At 50.0% G+C, this 16,523-nt stretch overlaps 2 protein-coding genes across 2 annotated transcripts; both read left to right on the top strand.

Annotated features, from left to right (window-relative positions):
• The first annotated feature begins 13 nt into the window (after window positions 1-13).
• LOC122620487 (putative gustatory receptor 89a) lies at window positions 14-1,217 on the top strand. Its single transcript, XM_043797971.1, has 2 exons — window positions 14-987; window positions 1,041-1,217. Exons 1-2 carry the CDS (start codon window positions 70-72, stop codon window positions 1,215-1,217), a joined length of 1,095 nt encoding a protein of 364 aa, XP_043653906.1. The 5' UTR covers window positions 14-69.
• A 4,918-nt stretch (window positions 1,218-6,135) lies between these two features.
• On the top strand, window positions 6,136-15,897 carry LOC122622482 (cadherin-89D). Its single transcript, XM_043800934.1, has 12 exons — window positions 6,136-6,498; window positions 6,614-7,323; window positions 7,389-8,349; window positions 8,423-8,589; window positions 8,665-10,417; window positions 11,724-13,081; window positions 13,543-13,611; window positions 13,729-13,965; window positions 14,622-14,927; window positions 15,008-15,169; window positions 15,250-15,459; window positions 15,526-15,897. Exons 1-12 carry the CDS (start codon window positions 6,136-6,138, stop codon window positions 15,848-15,850), a joined length of 6,621 nt encoding a protein of 2,206 aa, XP_043656869.1. The 3' UTR covers window positions 15,851-15,897.
• Window positions 15,898-16,523: the final 626 nt, after the last annotated feature.

Raw genomic sequence — 16,523 nt, forward strand, 5'->3', positions numbered from 1 at the left:
CTGGCTGACGCTGACAAGTAAATAGATTGAAGTCGCAAGTCGCGTTGCCGGGGGTCAGTTGCCCGGAAAATGTCGCGATTGCCGCATGTCTGCGGTCTCTGTTTGCTGCTGAGATTTTGGCAGATTCTGGCCTTGGCCCCGTTTCGGATGGGTGGAACTGGTGGGCCAATGGGCGCCAGGTGCCAGCGATGGCTGACCTTGATGGCGCTCCTCAGATTGCTCCTACTCACAGCGGTGGCCCCCTTTGTGCTGTGGAAAAGCGCCGCCATGTACGAGGCCACTAATGTGCGCCACTCGACGGCCTTCAAGACAATAGCTCTGGCCACCATGACGGGCGATGTCTGCATTGCCCTAGCGCTGTTGGCCAGCCACCTTTTGCATCGCCGGGAGTTGGCCAGTTTGGTGAATGACTTGGCCAGATTGCATCGCCGGCGAAGGCTGAGCTGGTGGTCCACTTGGTTCCTCTGGCTAAAGCTGCTGCTTTCCCTCTACGACATCCTGTGCAGCGTGCCCTTCCTCAAAGGAGCAGGTGCTCGTCTGCCCTGGGCCCAACTGGTGGCCTATGGAGTGCAGCTCTACTTTCAGCACGTGGCCAGTGTCTATGGCAACGGAATATTCGGCGGAACACTTCTGATGCTAGAGAGCTACTCCCACTTGGAACGCGAGCAGCCCAACCTGGCTGGGCTTTTGAAGAAGGAAGCCAGCTGGCTGAGACTCACCCGCAGATTCGTGAAGGTCTTTCAGCTGGGCATATTCCTGCTGGTCATCGGCAGCTTCGTCAACATCATGGTCAACATCTACGCATTCATGTCCTACTACGTGTCGCTGCACGGCGTTCCCCTGACCATATCCAACAACTGCCTCGTCCTGGCCATCCAACTGTTTGCAGTCATTTTAGCCGCTCACTTCTGCCAGGTGAAGTCAGCTAGGTTGAGAACAACCTGCTTGCAACTGGAATACGTGCCCGAAGGATTGACCCAGGAGCAGGTGGGTTGGTCCAATAAAATGTAAGGGGACTAATTTCGTTGAAATCTTCCCAGGCCATAGCTTCGACTCCGTTTCCCTTGCTCTCGCCCACCGGCACTGCCAAGTTTCGCATTTTGGGCGTTTTCATCTTGGACAACTCGTTCTGGCTCTTCTTGGTCTCGTATGCCATGAACTTCATTGTGGTTATCCTGCAGACCAGCTTTGAGAACATACATCATGGCGAGATCTGAGAACGAAGTTCTGGGACATCACTTTGCTGCTCATCTACAGTTCCTATAGCATATGTTATGTAATTTTATACGCTTGTATACCTTAATTGCTTGTCGAATAGAAACAATTAATTTATTTTTCTCATTTTAAAGAGTTTTAAATTTATTTGATTTATATAACATATATAAATGATTTTTTTTATTAGATTTCTCAGTGTACTTGAGAGTGGCGCCAAAAGGCAACGATGGAACATGCGGCGGTTTCTGGAAGTAACTTTTATTTCGCTAGGTGGCGCTTTCGTAGTTCCAAAAACAGCCAACGCAACGGAAGAGCAGCACTGGGCACGAATTTTAAGCGCGCAGTTTGAAATGTGTCTTTTGTCCACATGGATATTAACATTAAATGCATAAATTACATTATCTTTTGTAGTTTTGGCAATAGCACGAATCAAAGACAAAATAAATCAAAGCGCCGAAATTTGTTGAAGTTGCGTGTGGACTATTTTGTTGCCATTTTCATACGTTAAACAATCAATAAATAAATGAATAATAAATTTAAGTAGAGCCGGTGGTCTTGACTAAGCTCTCGGTGTAATCTTGATTTTATCGGACAAAGATTGATGGACATAAACTCCATTCAATACATTTTCGTCGCTTTTGCTTGCGCGATCAGCCGCATTTGTGAATTTTGATATGATATTTGTGAAATGCCTTTGTCACCCGAGTAGCCATTGCGTAAACTGGAAATGAAAGTGGGAGCCAGCAAAGCCCAAAAACTAGTTGAAATAGATTTGCAGTCGAAAAACACGAAATCGTTTATCTCCGCCACCAAACTGCAGATTATGATGTCTATAATTGATCATTAATTGCCATTGGCTTGGGCCGAAAACAGAAAGTTGCGTAACGTGTGTATTGTAAGGCAGCGGCTTAAAAGGAAAAGAAGGAATGTTAAATGCAAATGTTCAATTTAATTTCTCATGTTTGGAAATCCCTTCAACCCAACGATGCATGCCCAATTTGCTGCTCGCCTCACTGCGAATCCAGTGACTGATGTGTAATCTGATATGGTGATGGATATGGCAGGCAGTTGAACGATTAGCATATCGACGTACTCAACGTCTGTCTTCCTGCTTTCACTCGCCGACTTCTCGACCAGCCCTCGCTGATTAGCATTGATTCTCCCCTCGCAGAGCTGTGGCTAACCACCAGCGAGCCCAGAAGCCAGGAGCATTCGCACGCGCCAATTTTCCAAGCCGCTGACTCGATCGGTTTGGCTCTTCACGACGCCTTCGATGCACTGCCAGAGATAGTCTACTCAGTCTTAAGAGCAATTACTCTAATCTGTTTAATATCACCTCGTTTTATTTGCACACTTAAAGCGACTTCTCTTAACAGTTATCTATTACTATTTGTAGTAAACACTTTATGCACTTTTTAATAGTTCTCTAAGAATGCCGACGATCGCCACACATTCAGCGCTTCACAAGCTTAAATTGATTACATATTGTTCACCACTCCTAGGCAACTTTTTTTTTGCCAGTGCATGGGCTTGCGTAGGTTGCTGTGGGCCGACGGTCAGTCGCAGCTGGTGCTTTTGCTCCGACTTCGTCTCCACTCAGGTGTTATGTAAAGCTATTAAACCGCATAATGCAAACGCTGCTCGGTCTTTCAGTCTTCCAGTCTTTCAGCCTCTGTGTCTTCTTCGGCATTTCTTTGCGGCGGGCTCGTTAGCATTTCTCCACTACCCATGGGCGCTCCCTTGGTTCTTTTGTTCTTGGCAGCAGCGCATCAGCTGAAACTTTTAGATATAAGATAGAACCGTTAAGAGGCCTTTATTGCAACTGCAGCGGTTCCCATTCGATTCATATTGGATCCACGGCGGATTATCGCCATATTGTCTATATTGTCTGATTTTTGACTTGCTCACTCTGGCTTTCCATTGCGGCACCTTGGTCAACACCAACATCACCATCTCCATCTCCGTCTCCGTCTCCATCAGGGGGCATCATCACCATCAAAAGTGCCTAGGGCGCCCGGCCCCAGCGAACTGCATGTTTATGCTTTATGTTAATCACTTTTGTTGTTTATACTTTTACGACTGGCTCTTGAGCTATTGGACCTTCCTTCCTTGTTTCTCGCTTTCTGGCTGGCTTTCATTCATCCACTGGGCCCGCCTTTTGTCTTTCATCCAACACGCAACGCACTGAAGTTACAAATAATAGTACATAGTAGCGCTACTAGCAACGGTTTCTGAGCGCGTCTACACAGAGCCAAGGATACGCAGATCCAGTACTCAGTTGGCAGTAGTCAGTAGTAAGTAGTCAGTACCCCTGCCCCATTTCACTAGAAGCGCTTTTCCTCAGCCACTTGTCGTGGCTTTTCTCGTTTTCTTGTGTGTGAAAAACTAGTCTCATCGCGCTCGCCTTTCGGCCTGCAGTTGGGAAGATAGCTTCAGTTGGTCGCGAGGTGTTAGCGTTGTCGGTTGGTTCGGTTGCAAGCGCGATGCGAGCGTGTGGATAGTGATAGGTGGATAGTGAGACAATCCAAGGAAAAGTTCAAAAGTTCGGAGAAAACTTCGCGAAAGAAGCCCAGTTAGGATATGGCAGTCATATGTGTGTGGGCTATGCCCTTAGCGGTTTTTGGGCTAATCGCAATAGGCCAAGCTGCGAAAACGGGACAAGTGCAAGGCAAGTTACCAGTGGCCAAAAGCCGTTATGGCCTTTTTAAGGCTGCTTAAGTTGGCGGGATGTGTTCATAAATCTCCCGGCTAATGCGTGTGTCTGCAGCTCTCAATCTCTCTGCCTGAGTGCTAATGTGTTGGTTTGCGTAAATCAAGTGCTGGACGCAGTTTGTCGCCTAAGTCTTTCGTTTGCTCGTTTGCTCGTTTGCCCCTTCCCCCCTCGCATGCAACTTGTTTGGCTCGTTTGCAGACCGTTAAATAACCCAAATTTCGAATTTAAATGCTGGTGCGACAGCTTTCCTCAGGCGCTGGCGAATAATGTGCAAGGAAATCGATTTGTTTTTAAGGCTTTCATCTCCATGCGGCAACCTGTCAATTGGTTTATGCAATGTCTGACAGCTGACCCACTTAACCACCACCTCATCCATCTACTCCCGTACTGACCCATATCGGTAACCTGCTCCTGCACCTTCCACCAGCCAGAAACCAAGTTAGTAAATCTCCAAACGCGACCGCGACCGAGACCGCCCCACCGTGAACTCAATAACCCGAGTTGGGAACCCAAGTGTCGCTGGAGTAGTGAGTGTGTGGCAATGTTCTAATTAAAACTTAATTCGTTTGTGTTACTTGGAATGACCGCCTGAGCTTAATGCTCTAGACGATGGCTAAACTCGAAGCCAAGAATGAATGGGTAAATTGCTGCTAGTCAACAAGTGCTAAAGCGTTCGGGCCGCATGTGAATGGTGGATATGAATTACATATAATTTCTGTTTTATGAGAACAATGAGAATGACATTTATGTTGTGGGAAATGAGTTGAAGAACCGTTACGAGAAGTCTTCAATCTTGAAAGTGTTAAGTGCAATCGGAACAGAACTGCATAATTAATAGAATGCGATTTACATTCAACTGGAGTATTGCAAGAAAAGACTGCAAATGGATGGAGGGAAGCACTATGGCACTATTTCGGAATACATTGTTAATAATTCATTTATTGAATGCAGAAAGGTTTGGTTTCTTATTATAGAACTTATTTGGATCCGGCGTGGAAATTCAAAATCATTTTGGCAGCTCAAATAAACTTAAATAGCAACTTTATAACATTTATGGTTTTCCTGGCAGCGCATAACATTCAAGACAACCATTTTCCTATTTTTGTTTTATTATTACCTCAGTGACTCTCAGTGAATCTCAATCTTTATTGATTTAATATGACTCGCGAATTCATCTCTGATTAATAATTTCTTAGTCAAGTGTGCAGTTTTTCCTGCACATTGTATCTACCCGTCGTGCGGTGGGTGGTCGTATATTTTTATAGCCACCAAAGGGAAACCCTGCAACGCCAACAGTTCACACCGAAGTGAGCCAGAAACTGCAAGTAAATAATAGAAATGGCAGCTCAAATTACAACTGCGGCAATAACAAGAAGCAGCCACAGCGAAAATGGAATTAAACTAAGCCACAAATAAAACAATAAGCCAGCCAAGCCTACGACGACAAGAAAACAGCGACAAAGACGCTGCGAGCAGTAGAAGATACTTGGCGATGGCCAAGATTTCACTGCATCTGCAAATGCATCTGCATCTGCATCTGAAAGCAACACTAATAATTTCCCGCTGCAGGAGATCTTCCGAAAACTATGATACAAAAACAAAAACAAGAAAGAAAACGAAGCTCGGAGAAATGTCAGCGAGTCAGACGACGATGCGGTATGGTATGCTGTCTTCTGTCTTCTTGTCACTCGGAACGCATTTGGCTGGGATGCCTTTTGGGCCAAAAGCGAGTCGAGCCGTGGGGCAAGCAAAAAATGCTTAATTATGTCATGAGGGTGGGAACCGAGGCAGCAGAAAATAATTTGCAAAGGCTGATTGCAGCCAGGCCATGAGCAGCATGGAGCCCTCCATCTGCGATGGGGAGAATCCGCGACAGGGAGACAGCTGAATGCATGTGGAAAAGTGTTGCAACTGCACATGAAAACCGCAGCTGAATGGGCCACGCGACAAACGTAGAAAGTTTTTGGTTAGCTGGCGCCAGTTCTGCCACGCCCCCCTGAGTGCTACAAAAGCCGCCCCCTTGGGAGCCCCACTATTTGGTCCGCACGTCGCTGTGCGGTGATTTTCCAATTGTGTTTCCCTGGCACTTTTCCGTTTTCGGTTTTCGGTTCTCAGAGCGTGCGAACAAATTTGCATGCCCAAATAAAACACAGCAGCGACAATTTGTCAAAGTTTTACTTTTCTTCTACATGCCTACCTATACTAGTATGCCATATATAGTAATCTGTAATCTCGTGCCCCACTTTTCAGGCAACTCCGGCAGCTGTGCGTTTCACACGCTCGACGGCGTCGCCGCCGAAAGCGAAGGTGTGCGCTTCATCCGACTGCGCGAAGACGCCCAGGTGGGCAAGGAGATCCTCCGGCTGCAGGCCTATCCGCGCTCCACGGTCGCCCTCAAGGGCGCCGATCCCAGCGGCGACCACAAGTACTTCAACCTCACGGAGCACAATGCCACCACGCTGGTGGTCAGCCTGGCGCGCTCCCTGGAGCGGCTGGTGGACCGGGATGTGCCGCGGAACCTGCTTAAGTTCCGGATCCTGTGCGCCGGCAAGCAGGAGAAACTCGAGGAGGTGGGTGGCTTAACTACATTAATCTTCCATTGACACAGTGCATCTTTAATGCTTAAGATGCATATTTAGTTAGAACACTATGAGCTAACGCCTGTACCGAACTTCCTGCTTCCAGGGTAGCTATCTGTCCATCACTGTGTACATCGAGGACGTGAACGACAATGCCCCGGAGTTCCTCAACGTGCCCTACGTGGTGGACGTGGATGAGAACACTTCCATTGAGAGCATCATCTTCGAGGGAGTGCAGGCCTTCGATCGCGACAAGCCCAACACACCGAACTCCGAGGTGCACTTCAGCATGTCCACGGTGCCGGAGCAACTGTCGGCCGACGGAAGTCCGTACTTTGCCCTCAAGAGTCCCCATCGGCCACTGCTGATTCTGAAGCGGGAACTAGACTTCGACAATGGCATCAGGCAATTCAAGCTGCCCATATTCGCATGGGATCGAGGCACGCCAGCCAACCAGGCCAACACCACGATCACGATAAACGTGCGGGATGTGGACGATCTGCCGCCGAAATTCACCGAGGGCGTCTATCGCACCAGGATCAACGAGTTCTATCCGATGACGGGGGTGCCCATAAGGATACCTCTCTACTTTGCCCCACCCATCATGGCCTTCGATCAGGATTCGCTGAACGCTTCGCTCGTTTACGACATCATTTCCGGCAATGAGCGACAGCTTTTCCGGGTGAATCCCCACAACGGCGTCATGTATCTGCAGAAGGAAATCGACCTGGAGGAGGAGAGTCTGCCGGGCAACACTTTTGTCCTTCAGCTCGAGGCGCGACAAAAGGACAATCCCCTCAAGAAAGCTCTGGCACGGTAAGTAAAACAGTAATATAACCACAAACAACAACTTTATTGACTGTCTTGAATTGTGTCGACAGCATCGAAGTGGAGGTGTTGGATCTGAATGACAATGTTCCCGAGTTCGAGGCTGACTTCTACAATATTTCCATAGTGGAAAACCTGCCCACCGGCTTTAGTGTACTGCAGGTTAACGCCGTCGATCGGGACCAGGGCGAAAACTCGGAGTTCCTGTACAACCTGGTTGAGACCAAGGATGCTGCAGGTGCCTTTCGTATAGACTCCCGAACTGGGTGGATTACAGTGCGTGACGATCGCCAACTGGACCGCGAACAGCGTAGATCCATTCAGCTGAATGTGGAGGCCCTGGAGCGGAATCCCTCGTACCTGGACGATAAGCATCTGAAGAAACCGGGACCCAGTAAGGTGCAAGTGGAAATCACGCTGTTGGACACGAACGACAACACGCCAAAGTTCGAGCACGGAAACCTGTACGAATTTAAGGTGCCCATCAACGCGCCCACGGGCTACGTGATTGGTCAGGTGGTCGCTCACGATCCGGATGAGGGTCCGAATGGCCATCTGCTATACGAGCTGCAACGACCCAAGGGCAGTGGGTACATCCCATTCCGACTGGACAACAAGAATGGCACCATCTATGTGGGTGGACCACTTCGAAGGGGACGCATTGCCGTCTTTGTGGAGGCTACTGATCAGCCGACCAATCCCTCGGAGCGGCGCTTCTCCTTGGCAGTGATCACCATCGAAGTGTATGCCACCATCGATGACCAGGCCATTGATTTCGTGGGTGCTCCCTACGAGTTTTGGGTGGGGGCGAACACTCCGTTGGGCACCTCAGTGGGTCAAGTGCGAACCACGCTGATCTACGACGGCGGGGATGAGATAATGTACGATCTGCTGCACACTTACTCGGAAGGGGTTCCATTCGCCATCGAGGAGCGATCCGGCATTATCACTGTCATTCGGGAGCTATCTGATTTTAAGCGGAAGGTCTACCAATTCGAAGCGGTGGCCAATTATGTAAGTTCACCTCATTATCATTAAAATCTGTGATCTCTGTGAGTTTCCACAATGGTTTGTCTACCGCTTTCAGCTCTTTGCCAACTCCTCCCAATCACTGGTCATGTCGCGAAGCTCATCTCCACTGACCACAATAGCCTCGCCCGCTGAACTCACCGATGAAGGTGTACTCATCACCAATCTCACCATCCATATAGTCAACCGGCCGGAGCAAAGGGTGCCCTTAAGACCTGTCATAGAGTAAGTATTGTTGTCACTTCAATCAAACAGTGGTTTCAACAACTTAATATACTTAAATATTTGCATTAATTTCAGAGAGATCAACATGAATGTCATCAACTTCCACGTGGAGGAGAACGTCGTGGGCGGCATTATTGGGCAGCTGCTGTACAAGAACGGCATCAATCTGGTCAACAACGAACTGGGAACTTTCCGGGAAATGCCATCGGAGCCAACGGGTCGCAATCTCACCATGGGCAGCAGGTTCCGCAGCCGAAACAGGAGTCGCAGCTCCAAGTCCAAGCGTCGACTGCCAAGACGTCTGGTGGGCGATGCGAACATAAAGCTTCGCTACATCATCGCCAACCAGCAGGAGGTGGTCAACAAGATCTCCATCACGGAGGATGGCACCCTGCTCACCTTGACTGGACTGGATCGTGAGCAGCAGGCCAGCTACGAGCTCACCGTGATCGTGGAGTACAGCACGGGACTGGTGAGTGGAGCTGGTATCTACCAGGTGAACATCAAGGTGGACGATGTCAACGACAACGCTCCGAAGTTTAATGCACTCACCTATGTGGGCCTGATCAACGAGAACTGTGCCGTGGGCACGGAACTATCCATGAACCACGCCATACTCATCCAGGATGCTGATGAGGGACCCAACGCCGAGTTCAGGGTTCAACTCCAGGGCGACTATAGCGACGAGTTCAGCATAGAATACGTAAATGGCACTTCCGCGGAAAACTCTACTCATCACAAAATGCCACCCACAACGGGGGCATTCAATATCTTCAACCTCACGGATCAGTGGAACGACGAGTTCAAATACCAGGAGCTGCACACCACCTTTATGCAGACGAACTTTAAGCTCAGTTCGGGTCCCTATTTCCGCATCTCCTACACGGGAAAGCGGGGCTTGGACCGTGAGAAGCAGCAGCTGTACAACCTGAAGATCATAGCCAGCGACACTGGTGGTCTCTCGGGATACGCCCATCTCACTGTCCTGGTGGCAGATGTTAATGACAATGCTCCGATGTTTGAACGCATCTCCGTGTTCAAGGACTCGCGCTTGGAGATCCGCGAGTACACCACCGATATGGAGATCTACTTCGTAGAGAGTTCGAGTGGACTGGCAGCTCCTCAGGCCACGGCTGCCATGATGCTGGCCCCACCTCCGTATCACATTCCCGGATCCCCGAGATTCAACATAGAGCGGGAGAGATCCGTGGGTGCAGGGTTGGGAGTGGTGGCCAGAGCGAAGTCCCGGCGGAGAATGGTTCGCGCCTTGGCCACCAAATGTCCGCTGTTCGCCATTTACGAAGATACTCCGGTGGGCACGAAGGTTCTCCAACTGAGCGCCAGTGACGAAGACTTCGGAAAGAATGCCCAACTGCACTACGAGCTCCAGGGAGAGCAGGTGGAGCGGACACCCGGAATGCCCATGCTGCGGGTTCAGGGCGTGAAGTACTTTGCAATAGACAAGCTCAGCGGAGAGCTTTCGGCCAACTATCCACTGTCGGCCAACATCGAGATTATGGTAAATCTAACCGTGACTGATATCGATGGTCTGAGGGACTCCACGTGCCTGCGATTCACTGTGATGGATGTCAACAACCATGCGCCCACGTTCAAGAAGTCTTGGTACAGCTTTGATACCCCGGAAGGGGAGTATAAGGACAGTGTGCTGGGCCAACTGACCGCTATAGACATGGACTTTGGGGAGAATGCCAATATAACGTATACGCTCAGTGATTCCCACCTGCCGTTTAGCATCAAGCCCGCCTCGGGAGTTCTGAAGATCAGCGGGCAGCTCGATCGGGAGCTGAAGGACAAGTACAGCTTCCAGGTGATAGCCACGGACAATGCCCCGGTGATGCAGCGCATGTCCAGCAGCGTGGACGTGGAAGTGAATGTCCTAGACGTCAACGACAATCGGCCGGAGTTCATTGGCTACGACGACCAGACAAAGGCGGTGAAGTTCATTCCGAGTGTGGCAGACCGCACCTTGATGTTGCCGGTGTACAAGGCCTATCTGGATCGAAGCACCCAGCCGGGAACATTTGTGAGGCAACTCACGGCCATCGATAAGGACAACGTGGGCAATGGCAACGGGCTGGTCTTGTACTCTATTCGTCATCAGGAAATGCAGGCACCGCTCTTCCAAATCGATTCCCGCGATGGCACCATCTCCACCATATCCCGCATAAATGGCTACAATGACTACGAGCATCTGAATGTGTCTGTGATAGCCTCCGATGTGGGCAGTCCAGCTCTATCCGCCACTGCCGTTGTGATCGTCAACCTCCAGGGGCAGGCAGTTACGGATCCTCCGAAGTCGACTCCCAAGCCAGAACCTCCGGCAAACGTAACCGTATTCCAGCACGCCTACTATGAGGTCAAGCTCACGGAGAACAACGAAGCACCCATTGAGGTGATGCGCCTGAACCTGAGCGCCGGCCTCAATCCCGAGAACTATCGCTGGTCGCTGTGGCTGGAGGAGGGCTTGGATGAAACGGATGCCCATCCGCCATTCGAATACGATGCCAAGAATATGCTGTTGTATGCCCTCAAACCCTTCGACAGGGAGCACATTTCCCGCTACCAACTGAGGATTCGAGCGGATCGATTGAGTCGCGAGCCAGGAATTATGCCCGCGTCTCGTATCCAGTGGTCGATGAGCGAAGCGAATATGAGGGGTCCTGGTCCGCTTGGAACCGAGTGGTTCGCCATTCGAGATATGGTGGCCGAGCCAATTGGCGCCGGATCGAAAACCGGACAATGACATGCCCAAGCTGCACTACGAGCTAGAGAGACAAGGAATGATGCTGGGTCAGCTAAAATAGACAAGCTCAGCGAGAGCTTCGGCAATATCCATTGCAACATAATAGTAAACTAACGTGACTGATATATGTTAATATGCCTGGATTCACTTGATGGATGCAAAACATGACGTCAAGAAGTTTACAGCTTGATAGGAAAGTATAAGGACATGTGGGCCAACTGACCGCTATAGACATGGACTTTGGGAGAATGCCAATATAACGTATACGCTCAGTGATTCCCACCTGCCGTTTAGCATCAAGCCCGCCTCGGGAGTTCTGAAGATCAGCGGGCAGCTCGATCGGGAGCTGAAGGACAAGTACAGCTTCCAGGTGATAGCCACGGACAATGCCCCGGTGATGCAGCGCATGTCCAGCAGCGTGGACGTGGAAGTGAATGTCCTAGACGTCAACGACAATCGGCCGGAGTTCATTGGCTACGACGACCAGACAAAGGCGGTGAAGTTCATTCCGAGTGTGGCAGACCGCACCTTGATGTTGCCGGTGTACAAGGCCTATCTGGATCGAAGCACCCAGCCGGGAACATTTGTGAGGCAACTCACGGCCATCGATAAGGACAACGTGGGCAATGGCAACGGGCTGGTCTTGTACTCTATTCGTCATCAGGAAATGCAGGCACCGCTCTTCCAAATCGATTCCCGCGATGGCACCATCTCCACCATATCCCGCATAAATGGCTACAATGACTACGAGCATCTGAATGTGTCTGTGATAGCCTCCGATGTGGGCAGTCCAGCTCTATCCGCCACTGCCGTTGTGATCGTCAACCTCCAGGGGCAGGCAGTTACGGATCCTCCGAAGTCGACTCCCAAGCCAGAACCTCCGGCAAACGTAACCGTATTCCAGCACGCCTACTATGAGGTCAAGCTCACGGAGAACAACGAAGCACCCATTGAGGTGATGCGCCTGAACCTGAGCGCCGGCCTCAATCCCGAGAACTATCGCTGGTCGCTGTGGCTGGAGGAGGGCTTGGATGAAACGGATGCCCATCCGCCATTCGAATACGATGCCAAGAATATGCTGTTGTATGCCCTCAAACCCTTCGACAGGGAGCACATTTCCCGCTACCAACTGAGGATTCGAGCGGATCGATTGAGTCGCGAAGCCAGGAATTATGCCCGCGTCTCGTATCCAGTGGTCGATGAGCGAATAGAGGGCCTGTCGCTGAACGAGTGTCGCATTCTGGTCCACATTGCGGATGAAAACGACAATGCACCCAAGTTCCGAGGCAACGGGCAACCGATTGTGGCGGTTCTACCGCTGAGTGCCAGCTTCGGATACCCTGTGACCCGAGTGGTGGCCAACGACTTGGATGAAGGGCTGAACGCCGAGATACGCTATCGACTGCTAAACGAGCCCACTCGACTTTTTGGCATCGATGAGCTATCGGGTAATATCCGCCTGCTTGGCGACCTTTCCCGCACCGAACACATCTACGGATTCGATGTGAAGGCCACGGATCGCATGGGTGCGGATGACGGCAGGAGTGGCATCGTCAACGTATTCGTCTACATCATCGATGAGGCCAAGCAGGTGCGTCTGGTGGTGGCCGGAATGCCCGTCGAGGTGGAGCGTCGCATTGAGGGACTCATGGAGGCGCTAAGCGACGCCATTGGCAAGGATGTTCGTGTCAGACTATTGGAGCCATACTCTGGGGGGCTAGAGCCTGCGTAAGTAGCCATTTACCCATTGTAGTCCCGATAAAACAGTACTCCAATTTATTATAGTACAGTCCCAATAAAACAAATCTCAAATTTATTAGTCCCAATAAATCAATACTCCAATTTATTATAGTGTGTCATGGTGCTAGACCATTAAACATTTATTACTCATGCATTTTAAAATCAAAGTCTTTATGAGAGCACCACTTTAAATAACAATGTATCTAGACAGTTAGGCAGAGATTAATGGATCGCTAACTTGCCAATAATCCCCTCATGCTTTCTAACCAATTATTTTAAGAGTCTGACAAAGTTATAGGTATTCAAGTCATAGGTATTCGGCTACATTTTAGCCTCATACTCGCTTAATACGATTACGATTAATGCAGTTTTTGACCGCATTGCATAACATAATTGGCCATCAGTTGCGTGTCATCTTCTAACAGGTTCTCTACCCTCTCCACTTGCAGCACCAATGCCTACATCTACGCCGTCGATCCGCACACGAATTCCATTATGGAAATGGAGCAACTGCAGGAGTAAGTTTTCCTCCATTTCCCCCGCCACATCGACTCCCCGCCCGCCGGTGGCTGCAGCGAAAATCGATCGACCCAGAACTGTCATGCGAATTAATGGCCTTGAATTGCTTCTTTCAGCGCCCTGGCCGGCCTCCAACTGGACGCACTGCAGCTGCAGCAGCAGAAGCTCGACGGCGGCAAGCCCATGCCCCGCATCCTCGAGCTGGCCGAGTTCGGGCAGTTGGCCCGGCCCACGCACGCCTCCGCGACCAGTTTCATGGGAGGATTGGAGTTTGTGACGGTGGTGCTGCTGGCGCTGATCAGCCTGGGTGCACTGATAGCCGCCTGCTGCTACGTGTGCATGCGCCAAAAACGGTATGAATGAGGGGCACGAGTGTCATGCAAGTGCAACTGCAACTGCAACTGCAACCGAAAGACTGCTTACTGGGCGCTCTAATGTAGCTCATAGATGCATTCCATGTTAGCCATAGTGTTAGCTTAAGCTAAAGGCCCGATAATAAATCTTAAGTCAATTGCAAGTGTTGTTGTTGCTGCTACTGCTGTTGGTGTATTTGTTGCTGCTGCTGCTGCTGTTGCTGCTGCTGCTAATGGCCATGATCGTGGCCAAGTCGCTTGATGCCTCTGAGCCCCTGCATAAACCGGCTGGCATTGGGCCTTTCCTGTCCGATTAAATTATAACGGTAAAAGGCAACAAACACAACATCAAATGCAACAATGCAGCAATAGCAACACGAGGCAATTAGATGACGATCTTGTGACATCGCTGCAACTGCATCCCAAATGGGAAAGCCAATCAAATGGGATGCCATCTCATCTGCTCAGCTCAGCTCATCCTGCACAGCGAAAAATAGATGATATGTTTGAAAGAAACTACGATGAGGTTTAAAATTTATAAGTAAACTTATTAGTTTACCTATGAAACCTTAAAACAAATAGCTGTAATGATAGTTTAGGCCACTTTTATGAGCCGCACAAAGCTACTACCACTTTTCCCCATGTCCCAATTGCAGACGTCTCTGGTCTCAGCGCGACTTCTCCGCCTCCGATGCCGGTCTCACCTATACCATCGCCGGCATCGGATCCCCTCGTGGTCAGAAGCAGCGCCGCCAGCGGCAGCAGCGGCACACACAGCGCTGCAGCAAGGGCAGCACCGGCAGCCAACGACCCACCAGTGCCTTCATGCCCGAGTCCGTCTGCTCCTCCGCCCAAACCCAGTCGACGGCCACCGCCACCGAGAAACTGGAGCAGCAGCTGCACCACCACCACCAGCAGCAGGCGATGGCCACGCAGCAGCAGCACCACCAGTACCTGAACGAGTGAGTGGCCGCCTAGTCTGGTCAAACGTGTTTCCCATCCATTCCGATTCTGGACACTAATTGCCATCATCCCCGAACAGACAACAGCGACAGCAGCAGCAGCAGCGCGAGTACATAGACGTTCCTCTTCCCAAATCCATTGCCAAGGCAGCGGCGGCGACTAGTGGGGGCGATGGAGCTGTGGGCATCGGGAGCACTCCGTTCGTGCTCAAGTACAACGCCTGTCAGCCCGTCAACAACCTGTAAGTCTATATGATATAAATTAATAAATCGGGTTTCGAATTTGACAATACGGCAATCTGGGATGATTCCCAACCAACAGGAACAATTATGAAACCTCGCTGTTCTCACTCCACTCAACGGGCCAGGACTCTGGGGTGGAGTTCCTGAGCAGCCGCGAGCTGTACGAGACCTCGCCGGACTCCTTCCAGCACGGAGGCTCCAAGCGCGGCAACAACACGGAGGTTCTGTGTCCCAGACATGCGAAGGCGCACTTGGAGCTGCGCCAGCCGCATCCAAATACGGACAGCAGGTGAGTGCCAGAGCAACCTTCATCTGGGATTCCCTTGGTAATTTGTAATTTCTGTAATTCCAACAGTGACACCTACGAGGACTCGCTGAAGACGGATGAGCCACTGGTGGCTCACAACTGTCGCAGTGCCAACTGCGAGCACCGCCAGCATCAGCAGCACCCCAACCACCATCCCCACTACCAGAACACGCGGTTCGAAAAGCGCTCCTGCGTGCGCCACTCCTTCTCCGGGGTCAAGGACGACCTCATGCAGCAGTCGCCGCAGATCTCGCTGCGCCCCCGGGGCCACGCCCTCCGCAACTCGATGAACGACCTGGAGCAAAGGTTGCACAACCTGGAGCAGTCCTTTCGCCGCCCGCTCGAATTTAGCAAATCGAATTCATTGTTTTAGTTCATTTCTTAGCTAGGCAAAACGCAGTGCAATTTTTAGTTTAGTCCACCTAGAATAGATTTTAGATGTTAAGAAACAAGTGCAATAAATTTGAGAGACGTACTTCAAGTGTAACAATCAATGTAACCTTCTTGAGATTGAGTTACGACTTTGATGCAAATGCAGCAGCGAAGTGAAGAGGAGCGAATGGGATGCCACGGCGATTACCACAAAAATGCCAAAAGAGGGAGTCAATCAGCAAAGGGCAAAGCAACGAACAAGGCCTGGAGAGGATTGGGAGCAGCAGTGGGCCATGTAGGTCAGCATCATCAATGCCAATTGGCAAAGTTGGTTTTATTGTTTAAATACAACTAATATTATGAACAATATATATGAAAAATATTTACAAAATTGTTAAATTTTCTTAAACTATTAAACTAATAAACTTAAACTATTTCTTAAACTAATTAAAATGTACTTTAAAAAAGGGAAATAATAAAATCGAAAATGTAACTTCATTTACTTGAACTACGCGCGTTAGTTCAGTATTTCCATTTTCAGTATTTCATGAAGGGTGGCCAGCTGAGAGCTTTCTAGTATTTGGTTTTATAGTTTTGGCATTCGAAGAGAAAAAAATACTGCAGCAGAGAAACCCGCCAAATTCAAAGCTGGAGAAGAAGGAAAAGTCATAAAA

Source organism: Drosophila teissieri, chromosome 3R, assembly GCF_016746235.2.
Source record: "Drosophila teissieri strain GT53w chromosome 3R, Prin_Dtei_1.1, whole genome shotgun sequence".
Lineage (NCBI taxonomy): Eukaryota > Metazoa > Arthropoda > Insecta > Diptera > Drosophilidae > Drosophila > Drosophila teissieri.

Excerpts from the sequence above, each read along its gene's own strand:
- LOC122622482 (XM_043800934.1), top strand. The coding sequence starts at position 6,136 with ATGCCATATATAGTAATCTGTAATCTCGTGCCCCACTTTTCAGGCAAC. Across the intron at positions 10,418-11,723 it reads AGGACAAGTACAGCTTCCAG|GTGATAGCCACGGACAATGC; the intron begins GTGATAGCCACG and ends TACAGCTTCCAG. Across the intron at positions 15,460-15,525 it reads CATCCAAATACGGACAGCAG|TGACACCTACGAGGACTCGC; the intron begins GTGAGTGCCAGA and ends TAATTCCAACAG.
- LOC122620487 (XM_043797971.1), top strand. The coding sequence starts at position 70 with ATGTCGCGATTGCCGCATGTCTGCGGTCTCTGTTTGCTGCTGAGATTT. Across the intron at positions 988-1,040 it reads AAGGATTGACCCAGGAGCAG|GCCATAGCTTCGACTCCGTT; the intron begins GTGGGTTGGTCC and ends AAATCTTCCCAG.